Source organism: Martes martes (assembly GCF_963455335.1).
Source record: "Martes martes genome assembly, chromosome: 16".
NCBI classification, from domain to species: Eukaryota; Metazoa; Chordata; class Mammalia; order Carnivora; family Mustelidae; genus Martes; species Martes martes.
This window is the reverse complement of record NC_137904.1, coordinates 47,168,957-47,187,398: the sequence shown is the minus strand read 5'-3', so window position 1 is coordinate 47,187,398 and position 18,442 is coordinate 47,168,957. Positions and strand designations below refer to the sequence as shown.

General features: G+C 45.9%; 1 protein-coding gene across 1 annotated transcript in view; it reads right to left on the bottom strand.

The window, feature by feature from the left end:
• Positions 1 to 17,971, bottom strand: part of DBF4B (DBF4B-CDC7 kinase regulatory subunit) — a gene marked incomplete at both ends in the record, with an annotated part of 30,107 nt that extends 12,136 nt beyond the window's left edge. The window contains 5 exons of the mRNA XM_080826663.1: positions 1,924 to 2,011; positions 2,765 to 2,815; positions 3,423 to 3,608; positions 6,931 to 7,085; positions 17,938 to 17,971. Of these exons, the coding sequence (XP_080682789.1) occupies positions 1,924 to 2,011; positions 2,765 to 2,815; positions 3,423 to 3,608; positions 6,931 to 7,085; positions 17,938 to 17,971 (514 nt within the window). The remainder of the gene's footprint in view (positions 1 to 1,923; positions 2,012 to 2,764; positions 2,816 to 3,422; positions 3,609 to 6,930; positions 7,086 to 17,937) is intronic.
• Between the last annotated feature and the right edge of the window lie 471 nt (positions 17,972 to 18,442).

Genomic DNA, 18,442 nt, shown 5'->3' with positions numbered 1-18,442 from the left:
ACTCAGAGCAGAGCTGGGTACGTGGGCCAGTCACTGCTGGCTGATTCAGGACAGCTGTTCTAACGTAAATTTATGACAACCTGCAAATCGGCGGTTACAGTGTGAGGCAACCCTACATAAAAGAAAGAACATGAAAAAAAAAGTTTTTTAAAAGATTTTATTTTTGGGGCATCTGGCTGGCTTGGTCAGTGGAGCATGTGACTCCTGATCTTGGGGTTGTGAGTTCAAGCCCCATGCTGGGTGCAGAGATTACTTTAAATAAAATCTTTTCTTATTTGTTATTTTATTTTTCTAAAGACTTTATTTACTTATTTGAGAGCAAGAAAGAGCACAAGCAGAGAGAGGCAGAGGGAGATGGAGAAGTAGGCTCCCCGCTGAGCAGGGAGCCCCATGCAGGGCTCGATCCCAAGTCCCTGGGATGGTGACCTGAGCCGAAAGAAGACGCTTAAATGACAGAGCCACCCAGGCACCCCTAGAATAAAACCTTTTTCCCCCTAAAATAAAACCTTAAAAAATAAAAATAAAAATAAAAAAGATTTGGGGTACCTGGGTGGCTCAGTCAGTTACGCATCTGCCTTCAGCTCCGGTCATGATTTCTGGGTCCTGGGATCGAGCCCTGCATCAGGCTCCACGCAGGGGGGAGTCTGTTTGTCCCCCTTCCTCTGCCTCTCTCCCCACTTGTGTTCTTTCTCTCTCTCAAATAAATAAAATCTTCTATAAAATAAAATAGATTTTATTTTTAGGGACGCCTGGGTAGCTCGGTCGGTTAATGTCTGCCTTCGGCTCAGGTCATGATCCTGGGGTCCTAGGATCGAGTCCCATGTCAGGCTCCTTGCTCTGCCAGGAGCTGATTTCTCCCTCTGCCTGCTGCTCTCCCTGCTTGTGCTCTGTCTTTCTCTTTCTCTGGCAAATAAATAAACAAAATCTGGAAAAAAAAAAAAGATTTTATTTTTAAGTAATCTCTGCATCCAGTGTGGGGCTCGAACTCATAACCCTGAGATCAAGAGTTGCATGCTCCACTGACTGAGCCAGCCAGGTGCCCTGAAAGAACATGAAATTTAGTTGGGTCAAACTAGGTTGGAATGTGGGCCACACTCCTCACTTGTGATGACATTATGGATAATTTACCTAATATCTACTAAGGCTCAATTGCCTTACCTGTACAGTGGGCGAAAGACTGCAATGGGGATTAACTGAGCGAATACCTAGCACAGAGTAATATGTGGTCAGTGGTTATGGAGAATAGGAGGATTTCCATATTTTTGTTGTTGTTGTTGTTTTTAAAGATTTTATTTATTTACTTGACAGATATCACAAGTAGGCAGAGAGGCAAGCAGAGAGAGAGAGAAGCAGGCTTCCCGCTGAGCAGAGAGCCCGATGTGGGGCTCGATCCCAGGACCCTGGGATCATGACCTGAGCCGAAGGCAGAGGCTTTAACCCCCTGAGCCACCCAGGTGCCCTGTTGTTGTTGTTTTTAAGGATGTCATTTATTTATTTGACAGAGTGCGCAAGAGCACAGGGCGGGGGGGAGCAGGCAGATGGAGAGGGGGAAGCAGGCTCTCCACTGAGCTGGGAGCCCAATGCGGGGCTTGATCTCAGGACCCTGGAATCATGACCAGAGCTAAAGGCAGACACTTAGCTTACGTAGCCCCCCGGGCGCCCCGGATTTCTGGATCTGTGGAGTGGGATCATGACACCAGCTGGAGGGGAGCGCAGCGTAGCTAAACAAAGCGGCACCTTCCAGCACCCGTGCCCTGCTCTCACTCTGGCTGGTCCATGCCCCCCACCTCTGTGCGTCAACACAGTGAGTGAGTCCATCTGCTAGCTTTCTGCTAGCTTCCACTGGTGGACAGCCCTCTAAGAACAGATGCCGTCGGCCAGTCACCAAGTGCCCTCCTCGGAAGCCCTGCGCAGAAACGGTACCGTCCACGTGCACGATCCTCACTCCCCAGGAGCGGGCATTGGTCAGGAGACTGCTGCTGCTCCCGCCGCCTCCTCCGCTGCCACTCTCCTGGAAAGACGACGCGGTCAGGCAGGAGCAAGGGACTCCCCAAGGCCTAACTGGCTCCGGGTGGCCCCATGAAGAGAGGGTGTGGGAGAGTCTCCCCCAGGCCCCCCGAAGACCCTGTTCCCCACACAGGCTGGTCCCCACCACTGGTGATCAGGAAGCAATGGAGGGTTCTCAGAGAGCTGTCTGTCTGCCAGGAGGGCCTCTGTGAGCCAAGCTCTTGGCACCCAGCAGGGACCCGACAAACAGCAGCGCCAGCCGCCACCATCAAGCAGGAAGCTGCTTCTGCCTCAGGCTGTCCCCACCCCGCCGCCCAAGCACAGCCCATCTCCTCCCTTGGCCACAGCCGCGCACACTCCTCGACACCACTTCTCCCACCTTCCTCACAAGAGCACCCTGACTCCTCCTCCCACGACTTCACTTCAATGGCTCTGGATCTCGCAAAAGGGATAAACAGCTACTTATACGAGATGTGCAGCCTGGCTTATGCGCAGCGTAGACACGTCCCCCAGCTTCCCTCTCGCTAGCTCTGGAGACAGAAGGATGGGGGAGTCAAGACCCAGGCTCTACCACCACCCTGGGTGACTCTGGACAAACCGTTTTACTTCTCTGAGCTCTACCTGCTCATCTGTAAGAAGGAAATAATAAGGACGCTCCATCTCACAGCTGTGCATTTCGTGGCAGTATTCTGGAAAGCCCTCGGGAGAAAGGCTACGTCCTCCCCCGTGCACCTTCAGCCCGCCTCCCTCGGCTCACCTGGTTTCTGATGGCCTTCTGCAGAAGCTCCTTCCCTCTGCTCAGAGGCACCTGACAGGAAGAGAAGAGCCGTGAGCCAGGCTCCGCAGCCCACCTATGCACACAGGCGCCAGGGGCGGCGGCGGGGGGGGGGGTCCTGGGGACCCAGCTCTCGGAAAGCTGGGAGCAGTGACAGCTGAGGAGCAGCAGAACGAGAGCCTAAAGAACTTTCTGGAGTAAAGGCAAAGCCACCCACAATGCCGGGTCACCCACAGGTAGCCGCAGCTTGGACCTTGGTGGAGAAGGGTGTCCTGAATGGACCCAAGGTCAAAGCGTCCCCCATGTTCTAAGACCACTCTTTGGGAGTTTCCACACCCCCAGCAGAGCAACCTGGGTCAATTTCAACAAGTCCTCCCTGGTTTACAGAGGAATCTTCCTATTGTTTCTGAACCTCTGACACGGAAGTCCCATGAGAAGTGAAATGTATCACAGAAGGGACCGCGTGGGGATAACAAGTTGGTGAGCTTTTTGGATGCAGAGCTAGATTCAGTCCCTGAATTCAAATGAGAGATTAAATTAAACCAGACGAAACTAAAGCTGGAGACCGCCCACAGGGGCTCATCGAGGTGTACTTCCTTTGTTCAGAGAACACACCTTTCCTACCCAATGAGGTTCTCACCGAGTCTGTAGGCTTCTGTGAAGGCCTGGTGTGGCCGCCCTTTGGATGGGCCATGGACGGTGTCTGTCCTCTGACCTCGCTGGGGCTGGGGCAGCCTCTGGGGCTTGTCCCACTGCTCTCTGTCTTCGCCTCCCTGCGGCTGGACACGATGTAACTTACTTCTTTGCTCAGAAAACCCTCAATTACCTGAAACCAGATCACAGAGGTGGCTGAAAACCAAAAGGCAGATGTAGAATCATCGATTTTGAGAGGCTGGGGAAGGAAATCTTGGCTGCCAGAAGTTTCAGAATCAATGTCTTTAAATAGACCAAATGCAGTTCTGTACCAAGCCCCCAAGGAGACGTCATCCTGAAACATAATAGGGTCTATATATATATGTATATAGAAAACACAGGTTTTTGTCTCCAGAACTGCTGCTTCTGACCCAGCAGCAAAAGGCCACAGGCTTTGTTATTTGACCAGTTTGAGTCAGCACAGAGCGAGAGCACACTGACGAGGCTCGACAAGATTAAGAGTAGCTTAGCTGGGGGGCGCCTAGGTGGCTCAGTCGGGTAAGCTCAAGTCATGATCCCAGGGTCCTGGGATCGAGTCCTGCATCGGGCTTCCTGCTCAGCAGGGAGCCTGCTTCTCCCTCTCCCTCTGCCACTCCCCCTGCTTGTGCCTTCTCCCTCTCAAATAAATAAAAAAAAATCTTAAAAAAAAAAAAAAAGAGGGCCCCTGGGTGGCTCAGTCAGTTAAGTGTCTGTCTTCAGCTCAGGTCATGATCCCAGGGTGCTGGGATCAAGTCCCACATTGGGCTCCCTGCTCAGTGGGGAGCCTACTTCTCCCTCTACCCCTCCTCCCAGCTCCTGATCTCTCTCACACAAATAAAATCTTTAAAAAAAAAATTAAGGGGTGCCTGGGTGGCTCAGTGGGTTAAGCCTCTGCCTTCGGCTCAGGTCATGATCTCAGGGTCCTGGGATTGAGCCCCGCATTGGGCTCTCTGCTCAGTGGGGAGCCTGCTTACCCCCCTTTACTCTCTCTGCCTGCCTCTCTGCCTACGTGTGATCTCTCTGTCAGATAAATAAATAAAATCTTAAAAAAAAAAAAAAAAGAGGGGTGCCTGGGTGGCTCAGTGGGTTGAAGCCTCTGACTTCAGCTCAGGTCATGATCCCAGGGTCCTGGGATCAAGCCCCGTGTCGGGCTCTCTGCTCAGCAGGGAGCCTGCTTCCCCATCTCTCTCTCTGCCTACTTGTGACCTCTCTCTGTCAAATAAATAAATAAAAATCTTTAAAAAAAAAAAAAAAAGAAAGAAAGAAAAAGAATAGCTTAGTTAGGTCACAGCTTTCCTGTGAAGACGCACTGTGGCATTCTGACACTGCACCTGTGATCTTGGCCACACCACCAAAAGGAGCAAAAATGTGAAACCAGAAAGGGTCTTGGAGAGAGTGAGCGAGCAAGAGAGCACTTACAGGCAAGCAGGTGGTGAGAGGGCGGGGGCAGAGGGAGAAGGAGAGAGAATCTTAAGCAGGCTCCACGCATTCCCAGCACAGAGCACAACACAAGGCTCGATGTCACAACCCCGAGATGGTGACCTGAGCTGAAATCGAGAGCTGGATGCTCAGGGCACCTGGGTGGTTCAGTCATTTCAGTGTCCAACTCTTGATTTCGGCTCACGTCATGATCTCGAGATCATGAGATTGAGCCCCATGTCAGGTTCCCTGCTCAGCTGGGAGTCTGCTTCTCTCCCTTGCCTTCTGCCCCTTCCCTGGCTCACGCACATGCATGTGCTCTCTCTCTAAAATAAATGAATCTTAAAAAAAAAAAAAAGAGTTGGACGCTCAACCAACTGAGCCACCTAGGCGCCTCAATAACTTGTTTTATGCCCCGGTTCTGGGGTGGTTTTTTACACACCAAAGGCTAAATGATAGAACAGACTAAAAGTTCAAAGGTAATTTGGGGCCAGGTGCGGGTATATAATCATCATTTGGTACATTCCCCACTGCTGAGTTTCCATATCTCTGAGCTTCTGTTCCTTTGACAATTCTCTGCATTCCAAGCTTATTCAAGTCATTTCCCCAGCTGCCTGCCTCTTTGGGGCCAAGCGCCATCATCTTATTTTCTAAACACAAGTTACTCATGCCAGCTGCTTACTAAGACACACACACACCTTAAAAATATTTTAAAGGACACAAACATGGCAAATGCTTTTTACCCAAAGTTTTTTTTTACCAGTGTTATTTAAAAGAGCTAAAATTTAGAAATAATCTCAATGTCCACAGGGGAACAATTAAGTAAACTAATAACATGCTCAAAAAATATTATATGCTCATTACAAATAATGCATATGAGGGACAATAATGATAGGAAAGTGCTAATGCATTAAGGTTGTGGGCAAAAAGTTGGTAATCAAAAATGTATTCATGATCATAGCTACACAGAAAATGAGCATAAAAAAATAAAAGAATGGGGCACCTGGGTGGTTCTGTTGGTTCAGTATCTGACTCTTGATTTCAGCTCAGGTCATGATCTCAGGGTGGGGAGGTAGAGACTCATGTGGGGCTCTGCACTGGGCACGGAGTCTGCTTAAGATTCTCTTTCTCCCTTGCCCTCTCTCCCTCCCCACTCTAAAAAAATAAAAATAAAAATAAAATTTAAAAAAGGGAAAAAGAATAGGGACAGAAGTAGATGAATGCATGGGGCGCCTAGGTGGCTCAGTGGGTTGAGCCTCTGCCTTCCGCTCGGGTCATGGTCTCAGGGTCCTGGGATCGAACCCCACATTGGGATCTCTGCTCAGCAGGGAGCCTGCTTCCCCACTCTCTCTCTCTGCCTGCCTCTCTGCCGACTTGTGATCTCTGTCAAATAAATAAATAAAATCTTAAAAAAAAAAAAAGAAGTAGATGAATGCTTATCCAGATTAGGGGTACTGAGGAGAAATGGGCAATGACTGACAATGGTTATGGGCTTCTTTTTTCTTTTAGGGGTGATGAAAAAATGTTCTAAGTCTGACTGTATATTCACACAGCTTGCATATCTCTGTGAATACACTAAAAGCCATTTAAAAAATAACAAAACCACTTTATTTATTTGAGTGGGAGCCTGATGCGGGACTCGATCCCAGGACCCTGAGATCATGACCTGAACTGAAGGCAGCCGCTTAACCAACTGAGCCACCAAGCACCTCTAACTTCATTTTTTCTTTAAAACATTTTTTTTAAAAGATTTTTCTTTATTCAACAGATATCATAAGTAGGCAGAGAGAGAGGGGGAACAGGCTCCCCGCTGTGCAGAGAGCCCAATGTAGGGCTCGATCCCAGGACCCTGAGATCATGACCTGAGCCGAAGGCAGAGACTTAACCCACTGAGCCACCCAGGCGCCCCTCTAACTTCATTTTTAAAAAGGGTGGCTTTGGAAACTGTAGTCATACCACTGAAAATACCTGGAAGTCACAGACAGAACTCCTCTCCAGCTCCTGCCCTACCACCCACAAAGGCACATGACATCACAGGTCGGGAGCAGCTCACTTACCCCACCCAGCTGCTGGATGGCCCCCGTCAAAAACTGGAGACTTTTGCCAGCAGGCAGATCCAGATAAAAGGACTTTCCAGAGAAGGGCTTCCTCCCAGCATTTGGTGAGTTCTTCCGGCATTTTTCCAGACAACTGGAAACTCCCAGCTGAGTCCCTAGGAAAGAACAAAAGGAACAAAGTGAGAAGCATGGGCTAAGGGAGTCCTGCGAGCAAAGCGATGCTCACCAACAGCCTCTGCGTGCCGTGTCCCGGGCAGGCCCCGGGCATGGAAAGATGAACCTGAGAGTAGTGCTCCCGCCCTGGTGAAGCTCGGATGCAGAGACACCAGGACCCTCACACATGGATGGCGAGAACATAACAGTGCAGCCACTTGAGAAAAGTGAGGCAGTTTCTCAAAATGCTAACTATTAACACATGACACAGCAATTCCACTCCTAGGCCTGTATCAGGGAGAAATGAAGGCGTACGTCCAGATAAAAACCTGTAAAGGGCGACTGGGTGGCTCAGTTGGTTAAGCGACTGGCTTCAGCTCAGGTCATGATCCTGGAGTCCTGGGATCGAGTCTCGGACTCCCAGGTCCATGGGGAGTCCGCTTCTCCTCTCTCTCTCTCTAATAAATAAAATCTTAAAAAAAAAAACAACAAAACCCTATACAAGAAGGTTCATTGCAGCCTGGTTCATTTAGCCAATAGGGAATAATTCGCATGTAAATAAAATGGTAAGTGGAATGTGGTGTATCCACTCAATGTAATTTTATTGGGCAATAAAAAAGACTGAACTACTAATACATGCCACAACCGGGTTGAACCTCAAACACATGCTGAATTAGAAAAGCCAGATACAGAAGACCACATATTATATGACTGCATTTATATGAAATGTCCAGAAAAGGAAAATATAGAGAGAAATTAGATCAGCGGTCACTTAAAGGCTGATGGTGGGCGGAATAAGGAGTGACTAAAAATGGGCATGAGGTTCTTTTCGGGTTGATGAAAATATTCTAAAATTAGACTGGTGTGTTAGCTGCATAACCCGGTAAATTAACTAAAAATCACCAAAATCATACAACAAGTGAATTTTATAGTATGTAAATTATATCTCAATGAAGCTAAAAAAAGGAACCCCCAAAACCCTCAGCGAATATAATCTTGAGAATTGTGCATTTCACTGTATATAAATTTTACATTAAAAGGAAAAAACTATAAACAAATATGGAATTCTAGTCAATGAAATGCATGCTGAACTATTTAGAGGGAAAGGTACTACTGCTTACAAATTACTTGAAATGTATCAAAAATACAATAGATAGGGGCACCTGGGTGGCTCAGTGGGTTAATCCTCTGCCTTTGGGCAGGTCATGGTCCTGTGTTCCTGGGATCGAGCCCCACATTGGGCTCTCTGCTCAGCGGGGAGCCTGCTTACCCCTCTCTCTGCCTGCCTCTCTGCCTACTTGTGATCTGTCAAATAAATAAATAAAATCTTAAAAAAAAATACAATAGATAAAAATCAATGATGAAAAATAAGTATAGTAAAACATCAATGATAAAACTAAATGGTGTGTCTAGGTGCTCATGTGGAATTCTTTTGACTTTGTTGCAGGGCTGAAAACTTTCACAATAAAATGTTAAGAGATAAAACAGATAAAAATGGATTTGAGAGAATGTGACAAACACTGAAGACAGGCAAAGAAGTTCTAACATACAGATAAGAAGAGTTCCTAAACACAATGAAAGAAAACAAAAAATCCCCAGAATACTAAAAATTACAACTGAAGAAACCTTCCCTGAAATAAAAAAGTATATTTGAAACTAACAAATTCAAACAGTTTGTCACATACTTGAAAAAATGGACCCAGAACAGCCAATACCAAGATATAGTTAGTGACATTGCTGGATTTTAATTTATTTGACAGAGAGAGAGAATGAGCATGAGTAGGGGGAGAGACAGAGGGAGAGGGAGAAGCAGATTCCCTGCTGAGCAGGGAGCCTGATGTGGGACTCGATTCTAGGACCCTGGGATCATGACCGAGCCGAAGGCAGACGCTTAATCGACTGAGCCACCCAGGCGCCCCTGGATCAGATATTTTTGTAAGTTTTCTAAAACTCTTTGATTCCACTAATTCTTTTTTTTTTTTTTAAAGATTTTATTTATTTATTTGACAACGAGATCACAAGTAAGCAGAGAGGCAGGCAAAGAGAGAGGGAAGCAGGCTCTCCACTGAGCAGAGAGCCCAACGCGGGGCTCGATCCCAGGACGCCGAGATCACGACCTGAGCCAAAGGCAGAGGCCCAACCCACTGAGCCACCCAGGCGCCCCCTTTTTTTTTTTTTATTTATTTGACAGACAGAGATCACAAGTAGGCAGAGAGGCAGGCAGAGAGAGAGATTGGAGGAAGCAGGCTCCTGCTGAGTAGAGAGCCCAATGCAGGGCTCGATCCCAGGACCCTGGGATCATGACCTGAGCCGAAGGCAGAGGCTTTAACCCACTGAGCCACCCAGGCGCCCCTGATTCCACGAATTCTTGCATCACTGCTGCCTACTGCCCTGTCAGACTCCCACCTGGACCTGCTCAGTTAAACCCTGCCTGCCCTGGTGAGATGGTGTTTTTCTTTTTCTGAGTTCCATATCACTTACTGTCTGTCCTCGTGGTATTTTCAGCTTCATATTCTGTTTACTTCTTCAGGGTGAACCTCTGGGCTCCCCATTAGACTGGGAACTATTTAGGGAAGAGATTTTGACTTACATATCAGTATTATTCCCATAAAACCAGAGCCTGCCCTCCCATCCTCAGCGGGCGCTTGACCTTTGGGCACTTAACTTCTGGTCCCCTAAACCTTCCTCTTCCTGAAAGTCCCAGGTACAGAGGCGGAAAATACTGGAGAGTCAGCTTGGCATTTCACAGAGAAGACTTCTGTTGTGAGTCCCTGCCTCTGCTTCTTCCTAGCTGTGTAACCCTGGGCAGGTCACAATCTCTCTTAGTGTCTCCCAATCTTCTGAAATAGTGATAACAATTACTACCCATCCCCCTTGGACAGTCCATACGGAGTAAATCAAATACTGCAAATTGTGTCAGGTAATGGTATTGGGGGGGGTGGATATTCAAATACTTAACTTGCACCAACCACTCTGAATGGAGACTGGCCGGACGTATCGGATTTAGCCAAACGAGGAATACCCGCCGAATGTCAGTCCTGGGCATTATTCTAACTGTGGCCATTCTAGATCCCTCCCAATGCTAACTTCTCCAGAAAGCTTGCTTTTCTTTTCTTTTTTTCTTTTTTAATTGAAGTATAAATAACATACAACATTGTTATAAGTTTCAGGTATACACTTTAATTCCATACTTGTATAGAAAGCTCTCTCAGAATCAGTCCTTTCGACTTCCAAACAAGATGATAAACACATAAGGCCCACGGACTTTCTCCACAGAAACCAAACCTAGAGAAGCCACGGAAGTGAGGAGGAATGAGATGGATGTTAGACCCGGGCCCTGGAGGCTGGGCGGACAGCAAGCTCAGAGCAGAAGGGTGCCAGGGTGTGAAGGTGGGTGACAGATTGGGGATTGCTTTCTACTTGTGCTGTCACTTCCTGGGAGTGGGCAGTGCCAGGAAGCAGCCCCGTGCCCCGCAGAGGCAGCAGGGTACCATCAAGGCAGTGTGGGAGTCTAGCACAGGGTGAATACGCACATGTGTATGAGAAAGAGATAACAAGAGGTCAAGGGGACCGTGAGCCGGCTGGCGTCTGAATGAGCCTCCCTCCCTACCGTCTATCCATTTGGTGAGTTAGGTAATTACAGCTCAAGGAGACAGCTCTTGACAACGAAGAGCACAAGGCACTGTGTGTGTCTGGGAGGGCACAGGCTGTGGCTGCAAACAGGGAGTGACTGAGCCCATGCTGGGACCAGGGGCTGTCCTCCTCTACTGTCCCACCCCCAGTCCCTACATGCAATGGAGTGGCAGAGGACAGGGTCTGGGCTTTTGCATCTGCGTCCCAGAAGCATGTTACCAATCAGAGTGGCTGTCTCCCAGGGACATGGGCTTATAGGAAAATATGAGGCAACTGAAGAAAGAAAGTACTATAAAAGATGTTTTCTCTGGTACAGCATGTCTATCTGTCCTAAGTAATGGATCGGACAGAGAAAAGAATTTTAAAGTATTACAGATCATCTCATAAAAGGGAGAATACTGGAAATAAAAAAAAAAAAACAAAACGGCAGGTAAAGAATTGGAGATAAAAGACATGAAAAATACAATAGTTAAAAAAAACTCTCATATAATAAAAAGATAAATAATTCAACTATAAATGAGCAATGAGGGGCACCCGGCTGGCTCAGCTGGCGAGTGTGCAGCTCTTGATCTCAAGGTCATGAGTTTAAGCCCCATGTTGGGCATGCGCCTCCTTAAAATAAAAAGTACCTTAAAAAGGGCGGGGGGGCACCTGGGAGGTACAGTTAGTTTAAGCGTCCTACTCTTGATTTCGACTCAGGTCATGATCTTGGGGTTGTGAGACGGAGCCCCACCTAGCTGGGAATGGAGGCTGTTTAAGATTCTCTCTCTTGGGGCACTTGGGTTGCTCAGCGGGTTGGGCTTCTGCCTTCCACTCGGGTCCTGGTCTCAGGCTCCTGGGATCGAGCTCCGCATCAGGCTCTCTGCTTGGCAGGGAGCCTGCTTCCCCCTCTCTCTCTGCCTGCCTCTCTGCCTACTTGTGATCTGTCAAATAAGTAAATAAAATCTTTAAAAAAAAAATTCTCTCTTGGGGTGTCTGGGTGGCTCAGTCATTAGGCATCTGCCTTTGGCTCAGGTCATGCTCCTGGGGTCCTAGAATCGAGCCCCACATTGGGCTTCCTGAATGGTGCAATGGCTGCTTCTCCCTCTCCCACTGCTCCTGCTTGTGTTCCTGCTCTCTCTGTCAAATAAATAAATAAAATCTTTAAAAAAAAAAAAGATTCTCTCTCTCCCTCTGCCCCACCTTCCCTCATCCCTTGACTGTTTTTGAAATGTTTATGTTAAGACTGAAATTATTATGATTGGAGATATATTTATTTATTTGAGAAAGAGAGCATGAGTGGGGTGGTGGTGGCAGGAGAGAATCTCAAGCAGTCTCCCCACTAAGTGGTAGCCTGACGTGGGGCTCGATCTCATGACCCTGAGATCATGACCTGAGTGGAAACCAAGAGCCAGACACTCAACCCACTGAGCCACCCAGACACTCCAGTCTGAAATTATTTTTTTTAGTCTGAAATTATTTTAAAATTTTAAAAAGATTTTATTAATTTATTTGATAGACAGAGATCACAAGTAGGCAGAGAGGCAGGCAGAGAGAGAGGGGGAAACAGGCTCCCCGCGGAGCAGAGAGCCCAATGCGGGGCTCGATCCCAGGACCCTGGGATCATGACCTAAGCCGAAGGCAGACACCTAACCCACTGAGCCACCCAGGCGCCCCTGAAATTATTTTAAAGTGAAGAATGAAAAAGAAAAAACCCAAACTCTCAGTAGGTGAGTTCCATCTTGTAACATAGTGTGAGTTGGCGACTCAAGGGGAGGAACTCTTCCAGAAGGTATCAAGAGGAGATAAAGTGGACCAGCCAGACATTTAAGAAAGGACAGAAACAGAAGTGCGAGCAACACCACAGAGGGGTTGCAAAGGGAAAGAAAAAAAGAATGGAGACAGGAAAATATGCGGAGGGTGAATACAAGAACTTCTGTTTTCGCTCCCAAAGGCCACTAAAATGACAGAGAAAAGAATAAAAATGGACAAAGACGTTGGCAAGAAGATGACAATAGGCAAGAGAGATGCCCCTGAATTGTGGAAGCTGGAAAGCGGATGGTGAGTGGAAAGCAGGCAGGAGCCCCAGAGAAAGCGGCGTCTGAAGCCCGAGAGAAGCTGGAGCTGAAGGCCCGCACCTGGAGGGACCAGAGATAGAAGGCTAGAGCGCAAGACGGGGGCTGAGAAAGAGGTTATCAGAAAGCCTTTAAAAGGAATGGCTAGCCGGGCACCCAGAACTCTCTCTCACCCCAGCAGAAGACCCAAGCAATGGTTCTTCGCTGGGAGAGATTTTGATGGAAACATTGTTGGTGGTCACAATGGGGAGGGGTTGTGCTTCTAGCCAGCGGAAGCCAGGAAAGCAGCTTCACATCTTCCAGGACAAGGTCCCCACAGGAAAATGACCTGGCCCTACATGTCCACAGCGCTAAGCGTGAAAGCTCCCTGGGCTAGAGGACATGGAGCACACATGAGAGCAGGGATAAGCCCCACTGAAAACACAGAAGATTAAGAGGATATCTACATATTGAACAGTGAGACCTGCAAAGCTCTTCCCCTACGGAGCTCCCAGAATGCTGACCACCATACTTATAACCCCCCAGTGTGATAGTGGTAGGAGGTATGGCCCTTTAGGTGAGATCATAAGGTAGAGCCTGGCCCCCCGCCATGAGGCTGGTGTCCTTATAAGAAGGAGAGAGACCAGAGCTTTCGCTCTCTCCATCCATGAGGGCATAAAGAAGAGGTCATATGAACACATAGCGAGATGGTAGGCATGTACAAGGCAGGAAGAGACCTCACCAGAAACTGAATCTACTGGCGCCTTGACCTTGGACTACCAGTCTCCAGTAACAGGAGAAATAACTGTCTGTTGTTTAAGCTACTCAGTCTATGCTGTTTTGTTATAGCAGCCTGAGCTATAAGACACCCACCAAAATTGCCAGGTTCCAGCCTGATTACCTAGAATCAAGTCTATCGCTGACAGTCCTTTCCAATTGGCATTTTATCACCTCACTTTTAAATAAAAATGGGTAATCAAAGATCATCAAATATTTAAAGAAAGCTTCTAAAATAGAAGAAAAATGAAAGCTTTTAACAAGAAATCTGACTACCAAACAAACAGAAAAAAGACCTTTGAAGAAAGAGAGACAACACAGGAAAGCAGAAGAAAACAGAAAAAAAAACCCACGAATACTCAGAGAGATAAAAGAATGCAATGCCTTCCATAAGCACATAGGCAACTATGAAAAAAAGGAAACTACAGAGGAAAAAACCTTTTAGGAATTGAGAAACCTATTACAGAAATAAATTTAATATAATGATTGGAGGTTAAGTTGAAGAAATCCTACATAGAAGAGAACAAAAGACAAACAGATGGAAAGTGGGAGAGAAAGACAGGAAAACCAAAGAATTGGTCCATGAGATCCAATATCTGAACAATACAAAGTTCCAGAAATAAAAAAGAAAGGAAATGGAGGGGATGAATCTTACAGAAATAGTGCTAACAACTCCCAGAACGAAAGAAAATGAGTTTCCAGACTGAGAGTCTCCACCAAGAGCCCTCACCATGAATGAAAAAAGTCCCACATCAGGGCACACTGTCAAGAAGTTTCAGGACATTAAGGAGAAAGAAGATTTTGGCTTCATTTCAGGCCATTTTGGAGACCAGGTAATTTAAAAGCCTTCTTAATACAAAATATCTAAAAAAAAAATACTGGCTAAAATATAAACACAAATCCCATCTAACAGCTAAATTCACAAAATAAATAAATAAAAGGACTCCACAAATGCCCTGAATGATGAGAAAACTGAAAACCACAGTGGTAAAAGCTAATGCTGGCTGCCCTGGGGGAGTTTGTGGGCTTAAAAGAAAAGGGTTTGGGATTGATGAGCCAGATGGGCCCAGGAGATAAGGTTTTGTGCCTGCCTAAAGGAGGGAGATAGAATTGAGAAATCCTGCATGAATCTAGGAGAAAAGGTAAATTAGAAAATAATCTATCCACCAAAAGAGACAAAGGGGGAATATTGTCTATATTAGCTTGGGCTCTGCATGACAAAAGTCTTCTCTGAGAACTCATAACCATAGGCCTCCCAAGAATCTGGAGTTCAAATTCACAATACTTATGTGGTCTAAGAACTCACGATCACCATCACCAAGCAGAGAAATTAAAGTAAAAAATAATCCCAGCTCATGTCTTTGGCATACCCTAAACAATCAAATGCAAAGCAGTTCTAGAGGTACACAGCCTAGTTCAAGGTTCCAGGAATTTCCTCAGATAAAGCATCATCCAACATTAACTCACCTTCCAACATTATAAAACACACGAAGGAAACAAACCACTGTGGGTAAGAATCAACAGAAATAAGAGACACCAAAATTGGATCCCCAGGAGCTTCAAACAGAATAATCATATAGACTATAAAATAATTACTTCAATTATTAAATGCTTTATTTCACTAATGTCAGTATTTAAAATACTGAGAGAAAACAAATGTCAACCTAGAATTTTGTATCTGATTGAACAATTATCCAAGAGTGAGGGCAAAATAAAGGCATCTTTCTTTTTTTTTAATTCCTTTTTTTTTCCCCTTGAGAGCGAGAAGGGTAGAGGGAGAGGGAGAGAATCCTAAGCTGGGTCCATACCCATCATGGAGCCCGACACTGGGCTTGATCCCACAACCCTGAGATTACGACCTCAGCTGAAATCAGTAGTCAAGAATCAGATGCTTTACTGACTGAGCCACCCATTTTTTCAACAAAGAAAACCAAAGGCATTTTCTCAAACAAAGAAAACCCATTTATCCACAAGCACTTCTTACTAAAGGACTTCACAGAGGTGTACTTTGGGATGAAGGAAGCTAGACCCAGAAGGACTGAAATGCCAAAGATTTGGCAAAACTATGAATAAATCTAAACAATCACTGACTATATAAAACAACAATAACAATGACAAACTTGGAAGTAAAAAAGACAGACAATCAGTGTTGCTAGATGGGGGCAGGGGTGGTCCAGAGATAGACCAGTCTAGGCCCTTATCGTGTTCAGGAGGAAGGTAGAAATATTTACAGCATTGGACTTTGCTATAGTACACTGGAAGCTACAAGAAGTGGAACATGGTTGAATCACTATATTGTACATTTGAAACTAATACAACACCAGATGTTAATTATACTGGAATTAAAAATTAAAACAAAACAAAAAGATCTGTACACTTAAAAAAAAAGTGGAACAGGTTTTCAAAATTCTGGGGAAAAATGATTTCCAACCCAGAACTCCTTAACCCTTCATCATTCATATGTAAGGCAGAATAAAAAATTGTCAGGGAGCCTGGATAGCTCAGTGGATTAAGCGTTTGCCTTCAGCTCAGGTCAGGATCCCAGAGTCCTGGGATTGAGCCCCACATGGGGCTTCCTGCTCAGTGGGGAGCCGGCTTTTCCTTCTCCCTCTGACCCTCCTGCGCAACCCCCCACCCTGTGTTCTCTCTCCCTCTCTCAAATAAATAAATAAAATCTTTTAAAAAAGAGTGAAGAATTATCAGACCCGCAGGTCTTGAAAAATTTATCTGTCATATACCCTTTCTCAGGAAGCTATATTAGAAGATGTACTCCACCAAAATGAGGAAATAAATAAGGGAGAAGAAAACAGGAATTTGAAATGTGGGGGATCCTACACAGGAAAGAAGCAAAGGGAAATCCATACAATGATGAAGGGAGATTCTAGGATGAAATCAGTGCAACAAGCCTAGGCATAGCTGGGCCGGACTGGAAGACTAAGACAAATGGTTTCAGAAGGCATGTCTTCCAGACAAAGAAGAAATTGATGGATTCTTTGATGAGCTTGAAGGCACTGAGGGAAGGTTTGTAATTCTGGTAAAATCTGGACATGAATTAGTGATCATTCATAGAAAATGAGGCATATTTCCTACTTTACTACATGGGCCATCTGTGAATAACCATAATAATGATAATGCAAATAAATGAGTGACCAATCAAAAATGACTACATATAGGGGTGCTGGGATGGCTCAGTGGGTTATCTCAGCTCAGGTCTGTCTCAGGGACATGAGTTTGGGCCCATGTTGGGCTCAAACAAACAAACAAACAAAAACAGACTTTATATACACTGGGAAGAGGAGAGATGAGGAGGGAAATGTGTGTGTGTGTGTGTGTGCACGTGCACGTGCACACACACACACACACTGCAGGTAAGTGGGGGAGAGAAAAAAATATTTTCCATGCTAGGAAATGAATAGATATAATTTAAGTTGAAAACAACAAAAGCAGTATGCTATTTAGAAGTAAGTAGATAAATACTAGAAGAAATAGCTAAAACAGCTGTAAACAATGGCACCCTAGGGAGTGGCAATCAGGAGAAACAACTCCCACTGGGGTGTGTGTGTGCGCGTGTATGAGAGAGAGGGAGGGATGGAGACCTGGCCTTTTAAAATGATGTAACCATAAAATTGTGATGAAAAAAATTTTAAAACCCTCTAAAATTCACACATAGTCATATTACAGTGAATTTTAAGAACAAATATAAAGAGAATCATCTAAGATGTTCTCATGAAAAAAGCAGGTCACTTACAAAGGAACAAGAATCAGACCAACATCAATTATCAAAGGCTCTACTTTCTGCAGGAAGAAAATACTGTAATTTTTCACTGTGTTGAAGTTAAAGAACTTTGACTTAAGAATTTTAAAACAACGGTGAAATCAATTCTCAGGCATAAAAGCCTCAGAAAGTTCACCCCATAAAGCCCCCTTTTGAAAACACTCTTGGAGAAAAGTTCTCCAGCAAAGGAAGAGTGGATAACTTAGTAAAATACATTAACGTTCAAAGGCAACAACCAAAGCCTATATCTGTAATTATCCAGAACTAAAACTAGAAGATTTGAAAGAAGTGGGAGGGGGAGTATTGAGGGAAGTGAGCATGTGTTGAAATACGTATCTATTTCGGTGTTTAAGTTTATGGTAAAAATAACCATGAATGTGGGCTTAATAAAATACTCTATCCTGACTCCCCATCTGCTAATCTTGTTCGTATTATCAGACTGAAAGCTCTTATTTGACCTTTAACATGAATTCCTAAATGATTTAATGACATCCCACCATACACACACACTCAAAACCACTAAGTAATTAGAAAACCCTAACAGCGCTAACATTTCTCGACCTTTCCATCCCAAGAGACTCTGGTGCAGGAGTAGCAACTTCGACCTCGCATCCCTAGTTGTGACCTGTTACCTACCTAGGTCCGGAGCCCGGAGCCTACTCTCAGCCATAGAACTCTGCAGCTCAGAGAATTTGCCGTCGCCTAAGAAAGGACAAAACAGCAGCAGAACCACCTTCATTAGCCTTCGACCTTCTATCATCCCCTCCCCCCGCCTTCCAATTCCCGCACAATGTCCGGCGCGGCTCGCGGGTACAGCAAGCCTCAAATCCATCCCAATCCACATCCCATCTCACCTCCCGCACCCCCTTCAAGGCTCTGGTCCCTCAGTCCCACCGCATCCTCTAGGACTGCGCTCTCAACTCCCACCGCCTCTTGGCCACCCTTTGTACGTTTCAATTCCCGTGCCTCCCTCCGGGTTCTTGTCCCCTCAGTCCCTCCGCCCCCTTGAGACCTCTGCCTCCTCAACTCCTGGGAGCTCTTCCCGTCCCTCTACCCTCCTCAGCTTCTGCACCTATGCGCTCCCCAATTCCTGTGCACCTTCCCCATCCTTTATCCTCTCTACATTCTCACGACCCCTTCC